At 43.6% G+C, this 24,201-nt stretch overlaps 1 protein-coding gene across 4 annotated transcripts in view; it reads right to left on the reverse strand.

Annotated features, from left to right (window-relative positions):
* TBCD (tubulin folding cofactor D) overlaps positions 1-24,201 on the reverse strand; it is a 218,846-nt gene that overhangs the window by 10,769 nt on the left and 183,876 nt on the right. For all 4 annotated transcript variants that reach the window (XM_053293259.1, XM_053293260.1, XM_053293262.1 and 1 more), the window contains exons 28-35: positions 22,571-22,689; positions 20,140-20,231; positions 18,457-18,597; positions 10,782-10,865; positions 8,108-8,266; positions 7,377-7,515; positions 3,907-4,028; positions 1,463-1,540 (exon numbers count right to left, since the gene is read on the reverse strand). In XM_053293259.1, the coding sequence (XP_053149234.1) occupies positions 1,463-1,540; positions 3,907-4,028; positions 7,377-7,515; positions 8,108-8,266; positions 10,782-10,865; positions 18,457-18,597; positions 20,140-20,231; positions 22,571-22,689 (934 nt within the window). The remainder of the gene's footprint in view (positions 1-1,462; positions 1,541-3,906; positions 4,029-7,376; positions 7,516-8,107; positions 8,267-10,781; positions 10,866-18,456; positions 18,598-20,139; positions 20,232-22,570; positions 22,690-24,201) is intronic.

Raw genomic sequence — 24,201 nt, forward strand, 5'->3', positions numbered from 1 at the left:
GGAGAATAAAGGTGTGCTCAGCACACTGCCAAAGGGGGGAGGCCTCAGCACATCACCTCCAGTGCTATTGGGACTTGGGCTAGGCCTGGATTGATTGATCTATCTATCTATCTGTCTGTCTATCTGTCCTAGCTATCTATCATATTTTTACACCGCCCAAAACTTACGTCTCTGGGCGGTTTACAACAAGATTATAAAGTAAAACATTAATTAAAAACAAAACAAAAATTTAAAAGCAAGAAATGTAAAACACAATTTAAAATTTTGAAAACAATATTCTAAAAATAACATTCAAAACAACCAAAACAATATCAGTTAAAAGCCTGGGTGAAGAAATGCGTCTTTGAGGACTTTTAAAAGGATGTCAGAGATGGGGAGGCTCTTATTGCACTAGGGAGCGCATTCCAAAGCCTCGGGGCAGCAATGGAGAAGGCCCGTCCCTGAGTAGCCACCAGATGGCAAATGCAGACAGACCTCTACAGCTGATTTCAGTGGGCGGTGGGGTTCATTACGAAGAAGCCGTTCTCTTAAAAACCCAGATTGCAGCTAGTGCACTGTCACTTACGTGATGCAACTCCAGACACTACAAATATCACAGTGCACCACAACTCTGGATCCACTGGCCAAAATAAACATTCTGGACTTGGGTGCTCCCATTCCCCCCACCCCCGCACCCCTTATTCAAGCTTTCACAAAAATCAAGAGTGGGCCTTTGAAATCATGTTAGCACTGGGGAAGAAAGGGAATCCTGCTGCCAGTGTAGGAGGCACCACCTATGAAGGCTGAAGGATGGGTTTGCAAACCTCTCACCTCTCAGGACTGATAATGAGGTTTGGTTTGTTTATCGGTAAGAGACTTTCCCAAAGAAATCCTCTGTCACGCTCCAGAACATTTTACCCAGCTTCTTATATTCATGTATATTATGTATCGTGTATATTACACCAGTAATATACATGATATGGCACTTGATCTTAGCCAAAAGGCCAAAAGACTTTGTCCCTGTGTCTCAGGCACCATAGAAACCACATCCCATGTTCTGCTGTACTGTGGGTTTTACAAGGATTTAGGTTATCATTACATTCCCCTGCTTTTAACTAAACTAAACAGGCCATATGGATTCATTTTATACTAGTTTCTTGCTCCCCGACCAGAAAGACAAGATACTCCTAAATGTTGCTGAGTTTGATTGTGAGTAAAATCAGGCAACAAATGCTAGCTTCTGCATAGTGGACTCAGTAGTGGAAGGGGTATGGATTTTACTCTGTGTATTATAGGTATAGTTATAATTCTGTTATGCTTACCAACTTGTTCTCTTTGACGTGTACTGCCTGTTTGGTCTGAGACCGTATCAATAAAGATGGATGGATTGATTGATAATATACATGAGGAAAAATGCAACACTCCCTTTGGAAGTGTTCCAACAAAGGAAAGAATGCCTTGCCACCTGCTAACAAGCACTTACTTCTCTTCCGTGACAAAGACATCAAAGCAGCCGTTGGCCAATATCTGGTCCAGCATCTTCAGCAGTGGTACTGATACCCTAGTGAGCACAACACATTAGAAAATAGAGTAACGTGCTTGGCACAAGGTCTAAGCCAGAAAAGTCTTCAAATCGCAGCAGAAGACCATCAAAGTGAGGGTGAGCAAAATCTCTGTGGGCAAGGAGTTCCACATTGTGGGTGTCACCACAGAGAAGGTCTCTTCCCTTGTTTCCACCAGCAATACAGGAGGATAATGGAGGGAAAGGTAGCCATTTTGAACTGTGGCTGTTTGTTCCTGCCATGGGGAAATGGAGGAAGTAGACCACCTTCTCACTTGGCTTGTGCCTTGGGAATGCACCTTGTGCAGCCAGGCGACTGCACGGTGGTGGCGTGCAGGATATCCAGCTTTGTTTTTCCTGTGAATAATTTTTCTTCTTCTTTGGTGGCATGGAAGTGAGCTAAACTACAAGGTCCAACAAGGCAGGGTTAGTCTGGAAAGCTGGGTAGTCCCCCCCCCCGGTATCCTACCAGCAGTGGTGTAGCTACTGTAGGATAGAAAGAACCAGTGTTCAGTGTGAACAGACACCCCCACCCCCTGCCCTCCACAGCATGAACCCCACCTTCTGGTGGCATGGCCCCACAGCGTGGTGGCCTCCACACACCTGCAACTGTACCACGTGCCACTCCTGCCCGCCATGCACTTGCCAGGCTCCTCCTGGACCAGAGGGAAGCCCCAAACAGGCCCCTCCTGCATCCCAGCGGCTGGAAGCCAGCACACTGCAGGGATTTCTTGCTTTCTGAGCCAACTCCAGGCTGGTGGGAAGCAGAGAGGGCCTGTTTGGGGCTTTCCACCAGCGAGCAGGCAGCGCAGTGAGTGGCAGCAGCAAGAATGGCTGGCCTGCAGGGTGGTGGTGGGTGAGGAGAGGAGAGGAGAGCAAGGTGGCCCCAGACGGAGCAAGGTGCATGTTTGACCCTGCTTGTAGCCAAGAGGATGCAGATGTAATTATTGCTGTCCCACATATACCAACTGCCTCTCCAAGGCCCTTGGTAGGTTCTTCAGATATAGCAATTGCAATGGGTTTGATTGGACAACATAACTATTACTCCCAGCCCTTTAATACAATTAAAGCAGCAGCAGAAGCATGAGTTCTTGGGACTGCAGTCAATCACAAGCTGAACATGAGCCAGCTATGTGATGCAGCTGCAAAACAGGCTAGTGTCATTTTAGGCTGCATCAACAGAACCATCATTTCCAAGTCAAAAAGTGATATTCCCAATTTACCTGAACAAGTCAGATTTCATCGGGAGTATTATGCCCAGTTCTGGGTGCTGCATTTTAAAAAGCATACAGAGAAAATGAAATGGGCTCAACAGAGGGCAATGAAGGGGTCTGGAAAGCAAGCCGCAGTTCAGGAATGGAACCCATGGCTGGGGCTTCTCCCTCACCGAAGAACTTTAGGCTGAAGCTGGAGAGCAGTCTGTTGGGATACTGTAGCTCTGATTTCCTACACTGAGCAGAGGGCTGGCCTGCCTGGCCTGCAGAGCTGCCTTCAATTCTGTCATCACTTTTCACTCATAATGGAAGTTAACGTTTGTCTTTATTTTTATTTTTATTTTAACTCTGTAGTAACTGACCCATTTAAATGTTGCTGAAAAACCAGATTTTTTTAGAAAAACCCAAAGAATGAAGCTGATTTCTTTCATCAATTGTACAGCCAACTGGAAAAAATCTATTTCGTCACGGATTTAATGTAGGAATATGTTCTCCAGTATCCAACAGTGCTGTACTTACTACACCCCACTATTTAGATTTGAAAGAGAAAAACAAAATGCAGAAATTCAAACTTCCAGCTACTTTAGCTCCAGGGAATGGTCAAATAAGTATCTGCAATACATTTTGGCAAAGCTCCTGGATTCCTCTGTTATGTACACATTTCAGACACACATCCCCAAATGTGAGGAGGAAACACTAATGCTGGAAACAATCCAGAGCCACAGAACAAGCTGCTTTATGATCCTTTCCCTGGGAGTCTAGAAAGAAGCCATGTCATATCTGATGACTAGGCAAAAGGGTGGGATATCCAGCAGCTACATTAACTGTTCAGATCAGTATCTGCACTTGGGTTTGTCACTGTGCAGAACAGGCTTCTAGTTCACGCTGTGGATCCCATAGCATAGATCCCTGGTATTGTCTGGTGTTAGAATGCAGGAGTCTACTCTTGACTCCCTGTGTCCTGTTCAGGAAGTCACTCAGAGACTGCAGTTTGGTGGTGAGACATGCTGAACCAGGAAAATGTTTTGACTTGATGACTCAGTTTTGTAGCATGTCATAAGGCCTTTTCATGGGTTCCAAATAAAAATTAATTGTTCTCTCTCTCTACCTCCCTCCCTCCCTCTCTCTCTCTCACACACACACGTACGTTACCTGTCATTCAGCAGATTGTCCTCAAAGACTTGTAGCAGTGTTTCACAAAAGCTGCTCATAGCTTCCATGTTGATCTGAATTCTCTTCAGATAGTCAAAGAGGCTCTGTGATGAGCAACGCACCTACAAATGAGAAAAGTTCCCAATAAAAACATTATGGTCAAGAGGTGACCGGGGGGGGGCGTAAACACCACTTACTAGTGTAAAAGCATTTCTGAACATAACATGGTGATCTGCAGTCTTCACAAGACCACCTGGCAATCACTGTTCCCTCTAAGAGGGATTCCCAGATGTTGACTACAACTCCAGAATCCCCAGCTGCAACAGCTTTCGCTTGGGGATTATGGGAGTTGTAGTCAACAGCATCTGGGAATCCCTGCTGGCAATGCGGTGACTCCTTTGTGCTTCACTTGCTGCCATTTCCAAAGCCAAGGCCAGCACAAATGTGCCTCTGTTGTCAAACCCTAGCCCTCCATATCCCTCAATGAGAAGCAACACAACTGCCTTCTGTGGCGATTTTCTCAATCAGAAGTTGGCATGCAATTTGACTGATCCGTCCAAACATAAGTTTCAGGATCCAGGGAACAGCACCTGCATACTGACTGACCCACAAAACTCACTGCATTGTTGCCCTCTTGAACTTCATCTGGGCCTTAATCATTCTGGCATAAATATCTGATACAATTGGGGAGCCCCCTCCAGCATCTCCTACGCAACAGCACTTTGTGCTTTATTCTGTGCCTCATGCAAATTCTGTCTATGGGTACCTCATAGCTTCCTGCAATTTTCTCCTTTGGTTTTATCTTTTGTTTTAAGACAGCAAGTTCAAAACAAGTCAGCTGCAGGTTGACAAGCCAAGAATATCACAAGCAGGCGCTTCTCACTAATCTTTCTTTTCCCAGGGTTGCAATTCTTTTGCCCTGATCTTAGCACCTGGGCAGACATCAAATGTTGTAAACACAGAAATACCACCTTCAGAACAAACCTTGCCAACTAATTTGGAAGCAAACTGTGGACATCCTTGGTATGGAATGATTTTTATAGAAACAACCAAACTCAACAGACTCATTCTAAAGTGAAATCTTGCTTGCTTTCAGTGATCCAATTTTAAACATGCAGTATTCCCTGTTGCAACAATCCCCTCTCTGAATAACAGGCACGATTTTGCCTATTAATTTTCGACTAAATATAATTCAGTTTTCAATGCTTGTTTGTGGTTTTGTTTACTTTATAAAAGAGAATTGGGCTACAACAATGTTTCCATGTTCCCCAGACATCTGAAGCACCTTTTTTTAAAATTAAAATTGGAAGCATACTCCATTCTTATCTACTAAAAGATTTACATTTGGAGTGTGTAAACATACAATAGTACGTTTCTCACAGCACAAGTCCGAAAATTACTGAACTAAACTATTGAGAAATATTTTAAGGAGGTCCACACAAAGTTAAGAATTCAGCATAACATCTTTGAAAGCAGAACAGAAGGTTCTTCTCTTAAGCTAAGAGGCAAAGCCAACAATAAGCGAGCTGGATGCAATCAAGCTGTTTATACTTTTGAAAACCAAGTGTAACAAATGCTACTAATCCAACAGGAAAATATTTGGAAATAGCCATCCTTTGACCTCTTCCAGTGACTCAAAGCTATTTTTTTCTGTCTGTGAAATTTGGGTGGGGAAGACCTCCTATTTAAAGCCATTTTACTGAAATTGAATTTCATCTCTAAATCATTATGAAAAACCACAAGAGTCTGGCATGATGCAGTGGAAATGTGTAACTTTTCACAACTGTGTAAGTACAATATGGTTGAAGTTCAGGTCACCTGATTCTATGGACTGTTTTGTAAGGAAAAGGGGACAAGGATTTGGTGGAAGGACGCTTACAACGGTTTGATTTTCTGAGTCATGGTGTTGCACCAGCAAATGAACTCAATACATTGCAACTGCACTATGGAAGGCTTTGTATAACTCAGGGCTCAGGAAATCCACTAGTCTGCTTGTCTATGACAAATGAAAAAGTATGCCTGATGAGTAATGCACTTGTCTTAGCTTTATGAGTAAAAAAAATTCTGACTGGCTGGTGAACAGAGCCAACATTTCTTGACCTCTGGTATAACTGAACTAAATACTGAACTGTGGAGGCAGGCTTAAAGCATCAGACTACTTAGTTCAGTCATATGCCAAGACGAGTCAAGATTCTTCCACAGATACCGCTCACTCCAGTGCCGTGTTAAAAATACAACGTGCAAAAACATGGCACACCAAGGCCCATACCCCAGCCACCCACAAGAGTGCTGCTGGACAAACACGATAATGCTGAAGCTATATGCTAACCAGAGACAGACGCGACTGAGCAGAGTTCCACAGCATCGACAGCCATTTGTGAATGGACAACAGGAAAAGAGCATAGAGAGCACATGGAATGAAGGGCTCGCACCGCAAACGCTAAGCCTCCAATGGTGACAAGATGCTGATTCGCTTGTAACAGGGGCCTACGCAACTGAGTCGTAAGGCAACTTCCCCAGCTCTTAACTTCCCTTACTGACACAGAAAGGTCATTATAAGGTTAAATGACAGTAAATATTCTTAAAATTTGTTTCACTTTTGGAGGCAACAAGGGGTAGTTAATTGCCTCACAGTTATAGAAAATCTATGAGCAATATTTCGTTGACATCTGAAACAAAGACAGCAGATTAGATAGTAGGTTTTGAAGATTGTTACTACCCTCTGTATCAGGGGTTCCCAACCTGGGTTCCTCCAGATGTTGCTGAACTATAACTCCCAGCATCCCTAGCTACAATTTATTATGGCTGGGGATGCTGGGAATTCAGTTCATCAACATCTGGAGGAACCCAGGTTGGGAACCACGGCTCTATATAGTCAGAAACACTCTCCAAATAGTCAATGAAAGAGGGAGTTTTAATAAGAGGGAAGTTTAATCAATAAAATAAATAAATAATAAATCTACAACCAGCGCTCCAGGTGTCTTGCCTTTTTAAAAATGCTCCCCTAGATTTTGGAACCCTGTCACAAGCAATGAGGAAAAGAGGGAAGGGAATGTGCCTTTTTACACCTACTTGTGGTCTGGCTCCTCCTCATGCCAGCACTACCCCAGTTTCCACGAAGGATAATGCTGGCATAGGGAGAAGATAATGTGTGGGTTCTAGTCAGGCAACCTGCAGTCTCTCACCTTACCAGAGTGGCTTGAGTAATATTAAACAAAGTAGGTTATAGAGATGATCAGGGAAACAGGTAAAAGAGAAAATTCAACCAGGCTTTAGACACACTAAACAGTAAAAGGCTGGGCACAAAACCTTAAGGCCACAAGATCCGACACAAAACCTTAAGACCACAAAATCAACAACATGTTTCTCAAACGCTGACAGCCCACTGAGCTGACACACAGCTCTTGCCAATCATTTTAAACCTGTGGTCAAAAGTTCCTCCTACAAAACATATGTTTTTATTCACTCACTGTTGATTCCGTTAGTCCACCAACAGACACTGTCAGGCCAGTTAGAACATGGTATCGATATGCTGGGAAATCCAAAAGCTGTGTGATTTTGGGAAAGGCTTGTGATGGTGCATTCCAGTTGAATGTTACTGCCTCTGACCTGTGAACAGAGACAGGAGATGTCCTTTCCAAAGCAAAGATTATATAAATCAGGTTGAAATTCTGGAGCTCAGCAAAATTTGGGGTGAAATGGAGATGGGGTGAAATTGCCAGGAGGTCAATTCGGCCAAAATTTGTGCTAAGCTCTGGAATTTCAAGTAGTCACTGAAATCAAAAGGGAAAATCTTTTGACAGCAAGATTCTACTACTTGCTGTTTGGCAAGTTGTAGAACACACACTGTTTAAATGAAGTTTCTGCAATATTATGCTATTTTAATATCCTATAACAATACATTAACCACATTATACGTATCTTCAATTAGTAGAGTAAACATTTAACTCCAAACACATGACAAATCATGTTTGAGATCCTAATTTAAGCAGAAAGCAAATGCATTTCAATTGCCCATTTCCCCCTATAAACAGTAATAATAGTCACTATAAATCACAAAGGCTCAATCCTGAAAAGACGGAAAGAAATAGCACAGTCTTGAAACATATTTTGTAATCACAGCATATTAAAATAAAAGACCTTTTCATTTTGATGGACAAGAGTTTATCACTCAACCCTGAGTCCATTATGCAAGGGTTACCTTGGAAATATCTGCTCCAAATCTTCCCGGTGGGGTACATGTGGGACTGGAGGTTTGTCAAAGTATAGAAGTGTGAGGAATACAGTTCCTGCATGGGCTCGGAATCGGTCAATTTTTTCAGCTGACTGTTGAGCCAGGCAGCACATAATCCGTTTGGACCTGAAATTTAACACACACACACACACCATTAGCAGCCTGAAGTGGTTCTTTTACTTCATTTGCCTCAAAACCATGGAAAAGGTTTACTGGTCAAACTGGGTTTCCTTGAGTTGGCTTTCAAGAACATAAACCATATGTAGTTCAGCTTGTCTTTTGCACACTGCTCTCATTGGTTTTATTGCTCTTTTAGTATGGTTCTTAGCATCGTGGTTTTAAAGTTGTATTGTAACTGTTTTACTCTATTGCATTCTTGTTAATAGCTAACTGCTTAGCATTGGGACAGGTAGCCTGCAACCTTTTAGAGTAAATACATATATAAAATATATGCAGCATTTCTTGACACAGAAGAGGCACAACATCTATTCTAAATAGAAGAGACTATTAATGGAGAGCAGTTTAACAAGAACACAGTAATCAGAAGCCACAGTAAGCATTCCCAGGGCTCGTAACAGAAGGACAAGTTCTGACTGAATGCTTTCATGAACACTTGTGGGGGTGATTGCGTTTTATAAGTAGGAGGTATTAGCAGAGGACTCTTCTCGGGAAATTGCTCATTGCCTAGCCATACCACGGGGCACCCAAAACAGGAGTGGTTCACCCATATGGAAAGGTGAGGTAACGGCCTCACATGGTGAGTGCAGGCAACTCCATCCCACACTGCAGACATCCCCCACCACTTGGTGTCTGCAAGCCCCACCTCACCTCCAGTCTTTTTCCAGTGCCCCTTTCCCGATGCCTCCTCAGCAGCCCACCTGCTGGACCAGAGCCCAAGCACCGACACTGCCCCTCTTCCCACTCGCCTTCCAAGCATGCGCTCTGCCTTTGGGCCAGAGTGCACCGCGGCTTGCTGTATCCACAGGGGCGTATCTAGGGTAGGGCAGGCAGGGCATGTGCCCTGGACGCCACTTGAAGGGGGGCGCAAATTCTTAAAATTATTATGTTTTTAAAAGGCCACCAAAAACAAAATGGCCACTGCACATGCTCAAATGGCCTCTGTGAGGCCCTAGGCCATGCCAGGCCTCGCAGAGGCCATTTGAGCATGCGTGGTGGCCATTTTGTTTTCAGCTGCCATTTTAAAAAAAAACAATTATTTTAAAAAATGGCCACAGCCATGCTCAAATGTTCTCTGCGAGGCCCTAGAGGCCAGCGGTGGGAGGGGTAACCTTTGAAGATGCCCCCCCTCCCATGGCCTATAGGAAGTGCCCTGAAGGGGCTACAGGTTAAAAAAAATTAATTTAATATAATATAAGTCACTGGACACATATTCAGTTTGGCACTATCTACAGAAAATCAGGGCTTGTGAATACTGAGCTGAAGCTTATGAGCTAGGATTGTATTCATTTGCTCTTACTTTGCTTCTTGTGATAAGTGACTTAAATGTGATGTCTTGCTAATATGACTATTAATGGTGAGTTTGTCTTTGAATCAGTGTGAAATACTTAGTATTAAGGCCCACTGGGAGTTTCTTGCTCTCTTTCTCTCATTTTAACTGTCTTTCTGAAAGACTAGAATATAGTCCAAGCAGTGACACAGTTTACTCTGCATATCCTTTAATTATTTTCAGAGTATCTGGGAAAAGTCAAATTCTCCATTGATTTTTAAAACTTATGTAATGGTGATGCTACAATGCATAGTAGAGAATTAGACAGGCACTTCTGTTTAGTTTTCCAAGTATACCTCCACATAGTATTTGGGTATTTCATGAGCCCCAGCACACTGAAATTTGTAGTTTTCCAGCATTTTTTGGTCTGGCTAAGTCCACTGCTAAATAGTTCTTGAAATTTTAAAAGATTAATGAGCTTGACTTGTATTTTTCAGCTGATATTATAGTAAAGTTATCTAAAAGATGGGTGTCAGATGTTTGGACAGGGGCACAATTTCAGTGCTTGCCCTAGGTGCTATTTTCCCTAGATATGCCTCTGTGTATCCAGCAGCATTGGGTGCCTCCAGCCTCACCAGTCCCTGACTCTCCCTGCTGCCATGCTCTCCCTTCCAGCACCAGGCTTGTTCACTTTGGGTGCTGGAGGGAGGGGAGGGGCAGCAGGAGAGTGCAAGCTGGCCGCTGGGGTGGTGGCAAGAGCAGGCAGCATACAGCCAGCATTGCCGGGCCCTGCCTCCTCGCGCCGCCACCCCACGCCAGCAACTGGCTCACTCTCCCTCACTGTCTCTCCCCTCCTGCACCCAAAAGAGAGGGCAAGTGTGGTGCTGAAAGGGAGAACACAGTGGCCGTGAGAGACACGGGCTGGCAAAGAGGATGCCCACACGCTGCCCGGTATCATAAACAGAGGCGGGCAGGGAGTTCCACATTGCACCTGGCAGGTAATGGGGAAGAGGGGCAAGACCAGGCTCACCCACAGGGCCGTGTGTGTGTGTGTGTGTGTGTGTGTGTGTGTGTGTGTGTGTGAGAGAGAGAGAGAGAGAGAGAGAGAGAGAGAGAAGTGGCACGTTATGCCTTGCCTCAAGGAGTGACTCGCAATGAGCCCCCCCCGACACAAATGCATTGCAAAATACATACACGTTTGCATCTATCAACTCTGGCTCATTCTGTGTTAACAGCAGGGTCACTTCCATTAAGCTGGTCATAGCAGCTTCTCTCACCCTGTAGAAAAAAGCAGAAAACCCAATTGCCATTGTGCACGAATATAAAAAAGTTTCATATAAGTCCATATCCTTCTGTGATTTGAACAAAGTACCTCTTTAGATATAAATCTGGCAGACCCTGCTCCAGGGTTGGGGGGAAGGCACCCCTTAGCCAGTCAGCAGCCGAGTGGGCATGCTGAGCATTCTCTCCACAATGCCTCTGACATTCATGGATATTCAATCCAAAAGGATATTAAAAGGTGCTGTTGAGGCAGTGGGACCTTCACTGGTCTGGGGCCCAGAAATTGCTCGATTGTTCACCCTCTTAAGCTGGCCTTGATGTGTGTCAACATAAACTTACTGTTTCAGCAGAACAGGTTAAGAAATGGTGTGTGAAGCAGAGCTTTTGTATAGGTGAATATTTTAGGTGAATGGAAGGAAGGCTGACAGGTGGACCCTGAGAGCACCCCTGTGGCTATAGCCTTTGTGTCATCATGGCAAAGAGGCACTGTTAGACCCACCCAGGTAGGAGTGCACCTATGGAGAGCAAGTTGCTGAGGGCCCCTAAAACCAGGAGCAGGTTGTGGAAGCAATCAGTAGTATGGGGACTGGAAATAAGTAGAGTAAAGGGAATGTATAACAGAGGACACAGAGTAATAGCTTGGGAAACATTGTTCAATCCCTCCCTGGCTTCTGAGGTTTCCCCAGACATCTTCAATATTTTCTCATATTCCCTAAAATTCAAAGATCTAAGATTAGAAAGCCTAAGCAAACAAGGAAGTCTTTACCTGTTGTCAAAAATGTATAAAGAAGTGGCCTGGTGGGCTTACATGAGGAGAATGTTCAAAGGTTGTGGTGCCACTACTGAAAAGTCCCTGCTTTCAGCACTAAAAGATTTTACATGCCTAACAGATAGTACTAACAGAAAAGCATTCCTTGTCCATACCACCAATTTGTTCACATATTTAAGAGAAAGTTTGGGATATAGGTGTATTACTACTATTTCCATGTTTTCAAGGGAAGTTTAAATGGCCATCCTAATCTGCTTTAGTAAAAGTGGGAAGGTCAAGATAACTGTGCCAGAAACAAGGACTGCAAGAATGGTCTCATAAATATCGTCTGAAGAATGAAGAACTCACACCTTCTAATGGATTAATGAATGCATACTCCTTTCCAAGACAGTTGCATAATTCCCAAGCGATCAACCACTACCTCACTACTGCAACATGCCCTCTGCATTTCTGAACTTTTTCCCTGGTCAAAAGCAGGTGAGTGCATGAAGTCTTCAAATGGGTGGATAAATGGTTTAATAGAAAACTAGGCTATGGAGGGAAACAAACGACATCACAGCAGTTTGGCAATCTTTCATCAAAGAAGGCTTTCTCCCTTTTTCATATGGCGTCTTACTATTTAGGTACAGTATTCACATTTAACACCTGTAGACAGTTTGGACAAGTCCCAACAAACAATCTGTCAAAAGGAATGTTAAGTTTGCATATGGAAAATACAGTTGGTTAGCTTTCCCACGAATCCTTTTTTTTTTTAAAGCTTTCTTCATGTAGAAATGCAATTCTTTCCTCCATCTCTTAGATGTTTGTATTTGAAGACACACACTTAAAAAAAACACAGTCATATGAAATACAGTTTCCCAAGAAAGCCTGTTCAGCAGTCTCTATTCAAGATTAGTACTCTCAATTGAAATTTTCTTATTATTGCTTTTTTCTAAAGGAAATAATTTTAGAGGGCTACCAAGCTTATGTTTTATGGGCACTGGCCACCTAACATCAGACTATTTTTAAATTCTTAAATTCTTCTCTTCATCACAGCTTACAGCATGAGGCGCTTCTACTGAGTACAGCTTTTCACATTTCCTAAGGCTTGCTGTTTATATTGTCTTGTACACTCAGCAACAAGCCTTCAACTTGTGTCTGTACCAAGATGAATATCCATAACTGATGGAAAACATAAGAAGTGGGGACCTGCAAGAAAATAATGGAAGATGGGTGATGGAGAGAGAAGGCAGAGGAAGGAGGGAGACCTTTGTGCCCTTGATAGCCATATTCCATGCAATGGCTCCCCAAATTTACTCCTTTACTGATGGAGTTACACTGGCTGCCAATAGGTTTCCGGACAAAATACAAAGTGCTAGTTATAACTTACAAAGCCCTAAACGGCTTAGGCCCTGGGTATCTAAGGGAGCGTCTTCTTTATTATGAGCCCCACTGCCCATTGAGGTCATCTGAGGAGGTCCGTCTCCAGTTACCGCCAACTCGCTTGGTGGCTACACAGAGACGGGCCTTCTTGGTTGCTGCCCCAAGATTGTGGAATGCGCTCTCTGCTGAGATATGATCTTCTCCATCTCTGGCAATTTTCAAAAAACACCGGAAAACCCATCTTTTCACCCAAGCTTTCTCAGCTTCCTAAATTTGGGGTTTTTTAATATCTGGTCTATTTTAAAATTCAAAACCCAATTTTGGGGGTTTTAATCACTGTAATTGTTTAATTGTCTTAAAATGTTTTTAAATTGTTAATTGTTATATTGTTTTTTAATTTGTTTTAGCTTTTTATTGTTTTAGTGGTTTGTTTTAATTGTAAACCGCCCTGAGCCATTTTGGAAGGGCGGTATACAGATCAAATCAAATCAAATCAATCAATCAATCAATGGCCAAATCCCAAGACTTATCAGTGCCAGGCCTCCTCAGACTCACCAGGCCCAACAATGAGTTTGGAGCCCAAAGAGGTGTGTTTGCTCCTCTGCATCTTTGCCTGCAGGGCCATTGCAGGAGCATGTCTTGTGCTGAAGGGATGAATGAGATAAGTCACATTTATCCTGAGTTCACATCACTCTAGTCCCTGCAAACAGTTTGGGGTCCAAGGATATGGGGCTTGGGATAAGCAAGCATGCCCCACTCTGGCTCTAAATGGATCATGGAGCTTTTGCTGGACTGAAGGGGAGCAGGTTGCTTGCCACTTGCTTCCCTTCGAGCACCCAAAGGTTTATGCCTGCACACTACTCTCTGCTACAAGGGGTTTTCTCTGGCAACAAGAACAGCACACATACCCAAGCTTTGTCATGCCACAGGGTGTGTGATCTTTAGAGACCCTCACCATCTCTGCAGAACCCACCGCTGTTTAACTTTCTGTGTCTGTGCACAGCAAACAGATGGGCCTGGAGCCTTAAGAGGCAAGGCTCCCGCATTTGGAGCTTCTTAGCTGGGGAAAGAGGCAACTAAGGGGAGACATGGTAGAGGTGTATAAAATTATGAATGGAGTAGAGAGAGTGGACAGAGAGAATTTCTTTCTTTCTCTCTCTCTCTCTCTCAACCCTAGAACCAAGGGTCATTCCATAAAACTGATTGCCAGGGAATTTAGGACCAACAAAAGGAAGTACTTTCTCACACAGCACGTAATTAATCTATGGAATTCTCTGCCATGGGATGTGGTGATGACCACTAGCTTGGATGGCTTTAGAAAAGCAGCTTAGAAAAGGTCATGGAGGACACGTCTATCAATGTCTACTAGTCTTGTGGCTATAGGCCACCTCCAGCTGCACAGCCAAGATGCTTCCAAATACCAGTTGCAGGGGAGCAACAGCCAGAGAGAGGGCACGCGCTCCTCTCTTGCTTGTGGGCTTCTCAGAGGCACCTGGTGGGCCACTGTGTGAAACAGGATGCTAGACTAGATCGGCCTTGGGCATGATCCAACAGGGCTGTTCTTATGAGATTCTTTTCCTACCTTGGCAGAACTACAGCTCCTATCAGCACCAGCTACCGGGAATGAATTGGCACATACATCTTGTATAGGGGCACTGGCCATAGCATCTGTAATACAGTCATAATCATTTTAGCCTTGTTTTTAAGGATATTTAGTTTTAAATATAATTTTAATCTGCTTTTAAGTGGTTTTTGGTTTTAATTTTAATTGTTACGTGTGTTTTTTAAATCTTAGTGTAAACTGCCCTGAGCCATGTTAGGAAGGGAGGTATATAAATCTAATAAACAAACAAACATGAGATGCAGAGCACAAGTTCTGACAACTTAATATGGATATACAGCAAAACTAGACACAATGTTGAGAAATCCATTATCAGATATCACACTTTTTAAAAAAGGTAAATGCAACAGCAGAGACCCACAAATGGCACCGGGGAGAGGGGTATTAACCTCTTCCCTCCACCATTCATATTCTCAATTAATGTATTTGTATTGCATAATGTGCTGTCATCTCTCAGAACAAGTTAGCCATGATGAAGCACCATTGAAGTGAATGAGGTCAGATTGTCATGCCTAACTTCAGTCCTTTAATTTCAATGGGATTTAATTATGACTAGAGCTTAGTTCAGATCCAGCCCCTTGTTAAAACACAAACATCCAACAGTTTAGGAAAGAATTGTTTTTTTCATAGACTAGATTTCAAATTTCATTCTGAAACATTCTTTAGTGAATTCTCCCTCAATCAATTTGTTCACTGCATTAATTGTAGCAGAAAGAAAACATTTGTTCAAGACAGGACCAGCCCATCCACAAGGGTACTAATTTTTTGGTGGGGTGGGCTGCATAAATAATGCCAAAATATACCACTTCCAATTATTCTTTCTCCCTGGTGTATTGCGTCCCTGAAGTATTGTTCAGTGGCGTAAAAACGTAATGCAGCACCCTGCACCCCAAAGGGTCCAAAATACACAGTCTTCAGTCCCAATTGCACCTCAGTCCCCAATTAACAGCTAGTCTCATAAGCTGCACTCCTCCTCTTTAACATGAATTACCTGAAGCAGCATTCATTTCTAAAAAGAAATGGCTTCAGCCTGGACTTCCAAAGTACCAGCAGCATCCTTTCATCTCTGAAGGGTTAAGGTCCTGCCCCCACAATAGCCTGGGAACTCTCTCCCACTGAACCCTCAAACCAGTGCAGGCCAGTCATTCATGCAACATGGTCACTTGACCTCACGCATGTGCAGCCTGCACAGCTCAATTTAAAGCCAGGGCTTCACATGCCTCAGCTGGGGGGTGGGCACCAAAATCTTTGCCGGGGCACCAAGGGCTAGCCCCTGATTCAAGGCTAAATACAGGGCCTAATGGGTTATCGCCTTCATTCAAAATCCAGGCTCTACACAATACATTTCACTTGTCAATCAACTAGAAGTTTAGTTTGGGTTAATGTTCTGGTCGTGTATATTAACCATCTTGTCTTTAGGTCAAAACTATAGCTTAATTTGAATTAAAACAATTCATTTGTTTTTAAAAATAATACACAGAAAGGCTTGCTTGTGAGAGACAGTAACAAGCGTGATAAGTCAAAGAGCCCTAACAGTTTATACAACTGCACCCCCTACTGTTCAGTCACCAAAATGTGACAGCAAAGCTATTCTCTGAGAGAGAGAGAGAGAGAGAGAGAGAGAGAGAGAGAGAGAGAGAGAGCGAGAGAGAGAGAGAGAGAGAGAGAGAGAGAGCAAGCAAGCTGGTCTGTGACTGTTTTAATCCTTTCCATCTAAGGAAGATGTCCTCAGACAGGCAGGTAATAACAATCCTAAGAATGGCATCCATTAATCAGAAATGTAATAAAGGATTAACTAATAAGCTCTTATACTTCAAAGAAAGTCATCTGAATGCCAAGGATCTCAATGCACAAGCGAATGCAGCAGGGCAGTTCATACAATCCTGATTGGAGGCTGAGGGCACTCCTGTTTTCTGATAGTGGGCTGGAGGCAGGGTTTAAAGCACCTTTGGTGGTTGTGTGCTGAATGGCAGCTGGGTCACTGCCCTACCCAGCAGCTATACCCTGGTCTTTAACGAGGCTGGACAAAAAGCCCTCCTACCCAGCTGCTACTTAGCGTATGGTGGCTGCTCAAACCATATTGTTAGTTAGCAGATTATTGGGAGGTGGGAGTGCCTCAGCTCCCGAGTATGGATCACATGGGCTGCCTTACGTTGAATACAATACACTCTGTCTAAAGAGCTGTATGCACATACAGTAATTATTCACACATTACATTATGCACACGTACAGCAGTACCCTTCCCATCTCTACACTGCATTTGAGGGGATCTGTACCCAGGTTCACTTTTAAAGTGAACAGATGCACAATCATTCACACAAAAACATGTCCATGCAAACAGATATCTGTATGCACATGCAGCACAGAAGCTGACATGTCCCGCAGCATGATGTGGGTGGTTCTGAACTGCCTGCACTGCAGCTTTAATCTAAAACACCCACCCACATTGCTGCACAATAGAGCTGCTCAGCTGCTGTTTTCTATTGTGCAGTTGTGCGTTTTGACACAACTTGCATTGGGAATAGTCCAAGCCACATCACAATTGCAGTTGCACAGTGGTGGATAGTGGCGGATCTGTCCTGTTGTGTAGCAATATGAGCAGGCTCTGGAATGCTCTCCCAGGGAATGCCCACTCTTTGACATCTGTGGCTGCTTTTAAAAAAACAACTAAAGACCTTTTACCTCTTAGGGGCTGCCAGATCTCTCAACTTTCCTGCTTCTGCTTGTCTTTTTTATGGTTGTTTTTTGGTGTGTTATAGTTTTTAATGTTTAAATGATTTTAAGGTTTTAAATGTGATTTTTATGGAGTTTTAGTGTATTTTATCTTTTGTAAACCACCTTGGGATGTCTTATGAAAGGTGGTATAAAAATTGAATAATAAATAAATAAGATTTTAGTATTACAGCGTATCATTAAAAACAGAATGGAGCTTAAAGAGCTTCTGATTACAAAATTAGTGAAAATTCCCATCAGTGGTCACACCAACACTTACACTGGAGCCAGTTTATGGAAGGAGATTATGGGAGGAGAGCTGGTCTTCTAGTAGCAAGCATGAATTGTCCCCTTTGCGAAGCAGGGCCCATCCTGGTTTGCATTTACATGGGAGACTACATGTGAGCACTGATATTCTCTTCAGGGGACAGGGCTGCTCTGGGAAGAGCATCTGAATGCTTGCATGCAGAAGGTTCCAGGTTCCAGACAGGGCTGAGATGACAGATTTGCAATTGGCAAATCTGCGGTAGAACAGCCACTGAAAACAATGGCAAACAGGGGGTCAGGGGAGTCGCGGTCGCGAAAGGACCACAAAATACAGTAAAAATTAGGAGGGGAATCCTCCCAAGTCACCAGGTGTAGGAGGAGTGAATGGGACCCTGGAAACGACTCCCTGATCCCTGAAAATGACCCCCTGACCCCGCAAAATCACGGGCAAACCCCCCAAATTGGGGGGGGAAAGCTCACCAAACCATGGATACTCAGGTCACGGTTGGTGAGACCAGTCACAATTTCCCAATCGCGGATACTCAAGCGACTGCGAAAACCCGCAATTGGCAAGGGATGACTGTAGTCAATACTGAGCTAGATAGAGCAAGGTTAGACTCAGGCCTTTCCTTTGCGATCTCTGGCAATCTAGATCATGTTGTCTGTAGCACTGTGTCACAGTGCATGGCAACAGTGCTGTTACCTGATAATCTGCTTATATCACTATCCCAGTCCAAGTATCTTTCACCATTCTAAATTGCTGCAGTTCATCGAGTCCTTTCAACCCACTTTATCTTTTGGCCATGAACTGCAGATTACAGGGGTGGACCTCAGTCTCCAAAGATTAGGCGCCTTACCATGCTCCAACATCACCTCGACTGTCAGTTGTGTAATCATTCAGCCCATCCAGCAATGTGTTGTATATCTGTGCCACATTTGTTTTGCACACAAATTCAGTTGGTGACCCTTCCCCCTTCACTCCCACCGTCAGGCAAACTCTGTAGGAAGAATATATATACACACAATCACAAAGTAATTAACAACGCCATATATAAGTTTCTCACACGTAACATTCCTCGTAAATTTTACATAACGCTTTACTTCATTTCGCTCTTTAAACATAATGTCATGCACACAACCTCACTCCCCGGAGCCAGGGAGTGGGGAGGCAGGATTGCTCCGACCTTCCCTCACATGACCACCACCGCCGGCCCGCTCGTGCGCCACACTCTCAGACAAGTGCTGCTGTGGTAAGTGGCGCAGCAAACGAGAGGCCGGGGGAAGGACACAATGCATCACAAGACACAAGCAGTGCACTGAAGTCATTCTAGAGGCAGGGGGGCTCCTTCCCCCCCGGCCTCTATGGTAGTCCATGCTGCCACACGACTGGGTGGTGGGGTAGGAGGGTGCGTGCGTGTCCCTTACCTCACTTTTAGCCTGGGTAAAAAACCCAGGCTACCTGGCAGGAGAGCACCAGAACTGGACCTGATCCCAGTGCCCCACACAAGCAGCCCTACCAGGTAGGGCTGCTCCTGTGAACAGCCTTCATGTTTGGCTTGCCAAACTGCTCAGGTGCCAGAGAGTTCTCTGCATCATTTTGTTCCATAAGCATCAGTGTTGTATTCCACTCTTTACCTGCCCAATTGTAACCCTTTCCAAGGAACAGCACATCGGCAAAGGAGCGTTAAGTGAGTTACACACATTCTTGAACACTGACATATTCAGAGGTGGTACCATTTGGTATTTAACATGGGTCACTGTATGTGGGCATGCAATCTCAACAGCATATATTCACATAAATAAATGAAAAACCATGTTGCATGTTGTGCATCCTGATGCTCAGAGAAAAGCATTTTTGTGAGGATGGTTTCTACCTTTTCAAGTTCTGTACTAAAAGCTCCATCTTTCTAACGGAGGTATTCTGATCAGTGCAACATAGCTTGCTAACAATCAAGACCTGCTCCAGATGAAACTCACTGCCCCCCCCCCAAAGTTAATGCATGAAGAATTCATAATATAACAACACTAGCTGGGCCTCTAGTTCACCACTGCTGCTTTCTCCCCCCACCCCCTGCCGCCACTTTTTTGCCTGCCCACTGGCCATCTTCTTCCCCGCCTGCCTGCCACCTTCTTTGGCTGGCCAGCCGCCCGCTGGCCTGCCACCTCCTCCCGCCCGCCCACTGCCTCCTCCCGCTGGCTGGCCACCATCACTGTTTTCTCCCCTGTCGCTGTTGCTATCCGGGCAGCTGCTCGCAAATTCACATGAGAGCTGCCATACATGGGACTAGCAATGGGTAAGCCTAAGAGAAATATATAGATAGATAGATTTTCCGACGAGGATACTAAAACTACAGTTAAACTTTCAAGCATCATTGCTTTCCTTTGAAACATGACCCTAGAAATACAGTTGCCCTGTCAAATATCATACTGGAAGATTGCAGCTTTAACACAAAGGCAACTCTCCCCACTCTTAACAATCATTCTTCTCTTGTTTTCCAGCAAAGCATAAAACCCTGTGCTAAGCAAACTATCAAACATACTTTGCAATTGCTTTTAGGCCATCCTTTCTGGATTCAGCAAAGCTCACATGTCGGGGTGAAATGCAAGACACTCTCTTCAAACCTTCTAAAACCTGGAACAAAACAGAACAACATGCTATTATTTTATTAACTCTGCTTGTGAGGACTTACTGTATCTGCAAACTCTGGAGGCAAAGGTTGCTGGGAAGCAAGCTTGTGGAAAGAAAAAGTACTCTCCCATAAACATTTTGCACATTAAAGACAAACATGGAGCTGGAAATCCTGCATTTGTCATCAAACATCTACTTCCAGCCTACATCTATCGTTTATCCGTGTGACAGGTTTAGGATACAAAGCTTACTCATGCAAGTCTCTTGACAGTGCTCCACTAATTTAATTTTTCTCCCAAGTAAGTACAGTAACTCTGTGAGGAAAGATGTCATTTGCTCCTCTGAATGTAGTCCTTCCCCCTCCTCCTAGGATTGTCTAATGCCATTTGAAAAGTTACATCTGTTTCCTAGCCAGTTCCATTTGTCGGCCACATTTAATGCACTTTGCTTCTTTTTATTGCCTACTGGCACCATCTTCTCCGAGATTTGTAGGTGTGACCACAGAGATATCATAAGATCACAAGCTTATGTTAAAATGTTTGTCTGCTTTCCTTGCCGTAGAAGAATACTGCAAACTACCCATGAACTCATCCCAGTATTGCATCAAAGGGAATTTAAGTATGGTACTGAAAGGCAACATGTAAGAAAACATACTGAGAAAACTGCAGCTACATCAACTCTGATGACAATTGTTTCCTATTGTTTATTATTTATTTACCCTTCACTCTCCCATTAGAAGAGAGCTGGTCTTGTGGTAGCAAGCATGACTTGTCCCCTTAGCTAAGCAGGGTCTGCCCTGATTGCATATGAATGGGAGACTTGAAGTGTGAGCACTGTAAGATATTCCCCTTAGGGGATGGAGCCGCTCTTGGAAGAGCAGAAGGTTCCAAGTTCCCTCCCTGGCGTCTCCAAGATAGGGCTGAGAGAGATTCCTGCCTGCAACCTTGGAGAAGCCCCTGCCAGTCTATGCAGACAATACTGAGCTAGATGGACCTATGGTCTGACTCAGTATATGGCAGCTTGCTATGTTTCTATGTAATTTTGTGTCTGCTCATTAGCCAAGAATGTGCAAGCCTGCTTACAGTTGACCAGATGCAAAAGGTAGATGGGAATGTCCCTTGGCACTTCCAAAGTTGTTAATCTTAGTTCTTCAGCTGCATAAACTAAAAACATTAGGACTGTTTGGTTGTAAAACCCCTTGATCAAACATTGTTCAAACACTAGTAATACTGTATTACCGATTAATTAATTGATTGATTGATTGAGTGAGTGCCATCAAGTCGGTATCGACTCTTAGTGACCACAAAGATAGATTCTGTCTTCAACTTGGCCTTTAAGGTCTCTCAGTGGTGTATTTATTGCTGTTGTAATGGAGTACATCCACCTTTACTGCTGGTCATCCTCTTCTTCTCTTTCCTTCAACTTTTCCCAGCATTATGGACTTTTCAAGGGAGCTGAGTTTTCGCATAATGTATCTAAAGTATGATAGTTTGAGCCTGGTCATTGGTGCCTCAAGTGAAAATTGTAGATTGATTTGTTCTATGATCCATTTGTTTGTTTTCCTGGCTGTCCATGGTCTCCTCTAAGGTCTTCTCTAGTTCAAAAGCATCAATACTTTTTCTATCTTGCTTCTTCAAAGTCCAGCTTTCGCATCTATAGAGTGTCACGGGGAAAACCCATTTTCCAAATGATTCTAATCTTTGTAGGTATTGACACGTCACGGCATCTAAATATCTTTTCCAAGGCCTTCATTGCAACACTACCAAGTGCTAGTCTGCGGCGAATTTCTTGACTGCTGGATCCTTTACTGTTGAGGGTCGATCCTAAAAGGCACAAGCTATCCACCACTTCAATGTCTTCATTATCAATTCTGAGGCTGGTTGCTGTACCCATTGTCATTAGTTTAGTCTTCTTTACACTTAGTCGTAGTCCCATTTTTCACTGTGCTCCTTGACTTTCATTACTAGAACTTGTGATCATCCACATTCTCAGCTATCAGAGCGGCGTCATCAGTGTAGTGCAGGTTACTGATGTTTCTTCCTCCAACTTTAAACCCAAGCTCATCTTCTTCCAATCCAGCTTCTCTCAGTATATACTCAGCATATAAATTGAATAAATAAGGAGAAAGTATACAGCCTTGTCTTATTCCTTTGCCGATCTGGAACCAGTCTGTTTCACCATGTTCTGTCTGGACTGTGGCTACCTATCCTGTGTATACGTTTCTCATGAGAACAATGAGATGTTCTGGGACACCCATTTTCCTTTAATTAAATGGTCAGGTTTGATTCAAATATTCTTTCAAGCACTTACAAAACTGGCCTAAGGACCACATTCTAGCTCACCTCCTGGAGCCTGCCTTTCAGAAGAAATCTGGGAAGGGCACCCAAGGCAAGCGAAAAGCCACACTGAATCATTTCCTCAGAGCTTTGAAGGTCTGAAATGTATTGCTTGACCAGTTCATCTTAAAAAAGAAAAATACAATGGTCACACTATCACAATATTATAAATGGGTACAGGTGGGAAGGGGAAGAAAGGAGCCTTAAAATATTTGTCCTCTAGAGCCCAAATATATTTGCATAAGTACGAATTCCTCGGGGGGGGGGGGGGGCGGGCAGGAATAGGCATCAAAGTATAAAACATGTCATTCGTTAGTACAGACTCAATTAAAATAGTCATGTAAGATCATGTATCAAATGGTTCTTCCCTTAGTCATTCAAAAATTACCAGGATAATGTTTTGTTAGCATAGCAGGGCTCTATCCTCAACATGAAATATTTGTCATATTCATTGTATATTTAAACACAGGGGCCTGAAGTCACGGGGCACTCTATTCTTGCTTAAATGTTTTCTAAGGACACCCTAGATAATGAGGTAGCAGCAGAAATAATATTAATTTCAAAGAACATTTTCTTAGCAACAAGGCACAAAATTAAAAGGTGGCAGAAAACCAACCACAGGCTATTTCTTGGAAAGTACCTTTCAGTGCCTAGGGGAGCATAACATGGCGGGCACCTTTGAGAATCTAAGCATAACATGATACCATGCACAAAGCCTACAGTATAATGTTAATTTAACAGAACTGATGGCTAAAAGCTACAGCATAGAAGAAAACACACAGAAATTGATTCAGAAAAATCAAACACGAAACTATGGGAGGAGAGCTGGTCTTGTGGTAGCAAGCATGACTTGTCCCCATAGCTAAGCAGGGTCTGCCCTGGTTGCATATGAATGGGAGACTTGATGTGTGAGCACTGCAAGATCTTCCCCTCAGGGGATGAAGCCGCTCTGGGAAGAGCAGAAGGTTTCAAGTTCCCTCCCTGGCTTCTCCAAGATAGGGCTGAGAGAGATTCCTGCCTGCAACCTTGGAGAAGCCGCTGCCAGTCTGTGAAGACAATACTGAGCTAGATAGACCCAATGGTCTGACTCAGTATATGGCAGTTTCTTATGTTCCTATAGGCAACAAGGAGAACGAAACTGTAAATAAAAAGGGTGTGCCAAGGGAAAGGCTATTAAATATAAAAAAGAAACAGGATTATGGCTAATCTGGCATTTATCTTCTCATAGTAAAGCTTGATCCCATGGTAAAAGTGCAACCTAGCTTTTCGGTATATGGTCAGATTCCAGAGCATCAAGCTCTGCACTTCAACCATCATGCCAAACTGCATAAAGGGGCTAAGCGCACCTGCTGTCCTGCTGGCTAGGGGCAGGAATGTGGAGTCTTTGTATTTTGTTAGTGAGAGGAGGGCCTGTGAATCCTTCCCAATTGGAATATGAGAGCAGCTTCCAGCCTACAATCTCTCTCTCGCCTTGTTTAGCCCTGCTGTTGGCGGTATCTAACTTGTCTTTCTTTTTATATTGTGATCCCTTTGGGTACAGGGAGCCATCTTCTCATTCCTTTGCTATGTAAACTGCTGTGGGAATTTCTGTTTTTAAAAGAGGTATATACACATGTAATAACCATATTAATTAAAAA

Source organism: Hemicordylus capensis, chromosome 2, assembly GCF_027244095.1.
Source record: "Hemicordylus capensis ecotype Gifberg chromosome 2, rHemCap1.1.pri, whole genome shotgun sequence".
NCBI lineage: Eukaryota > Metazoa > Chordata > Lepidosauria > Squamata > Cordylidae > Hemicordylus > Hemicordylus capensis.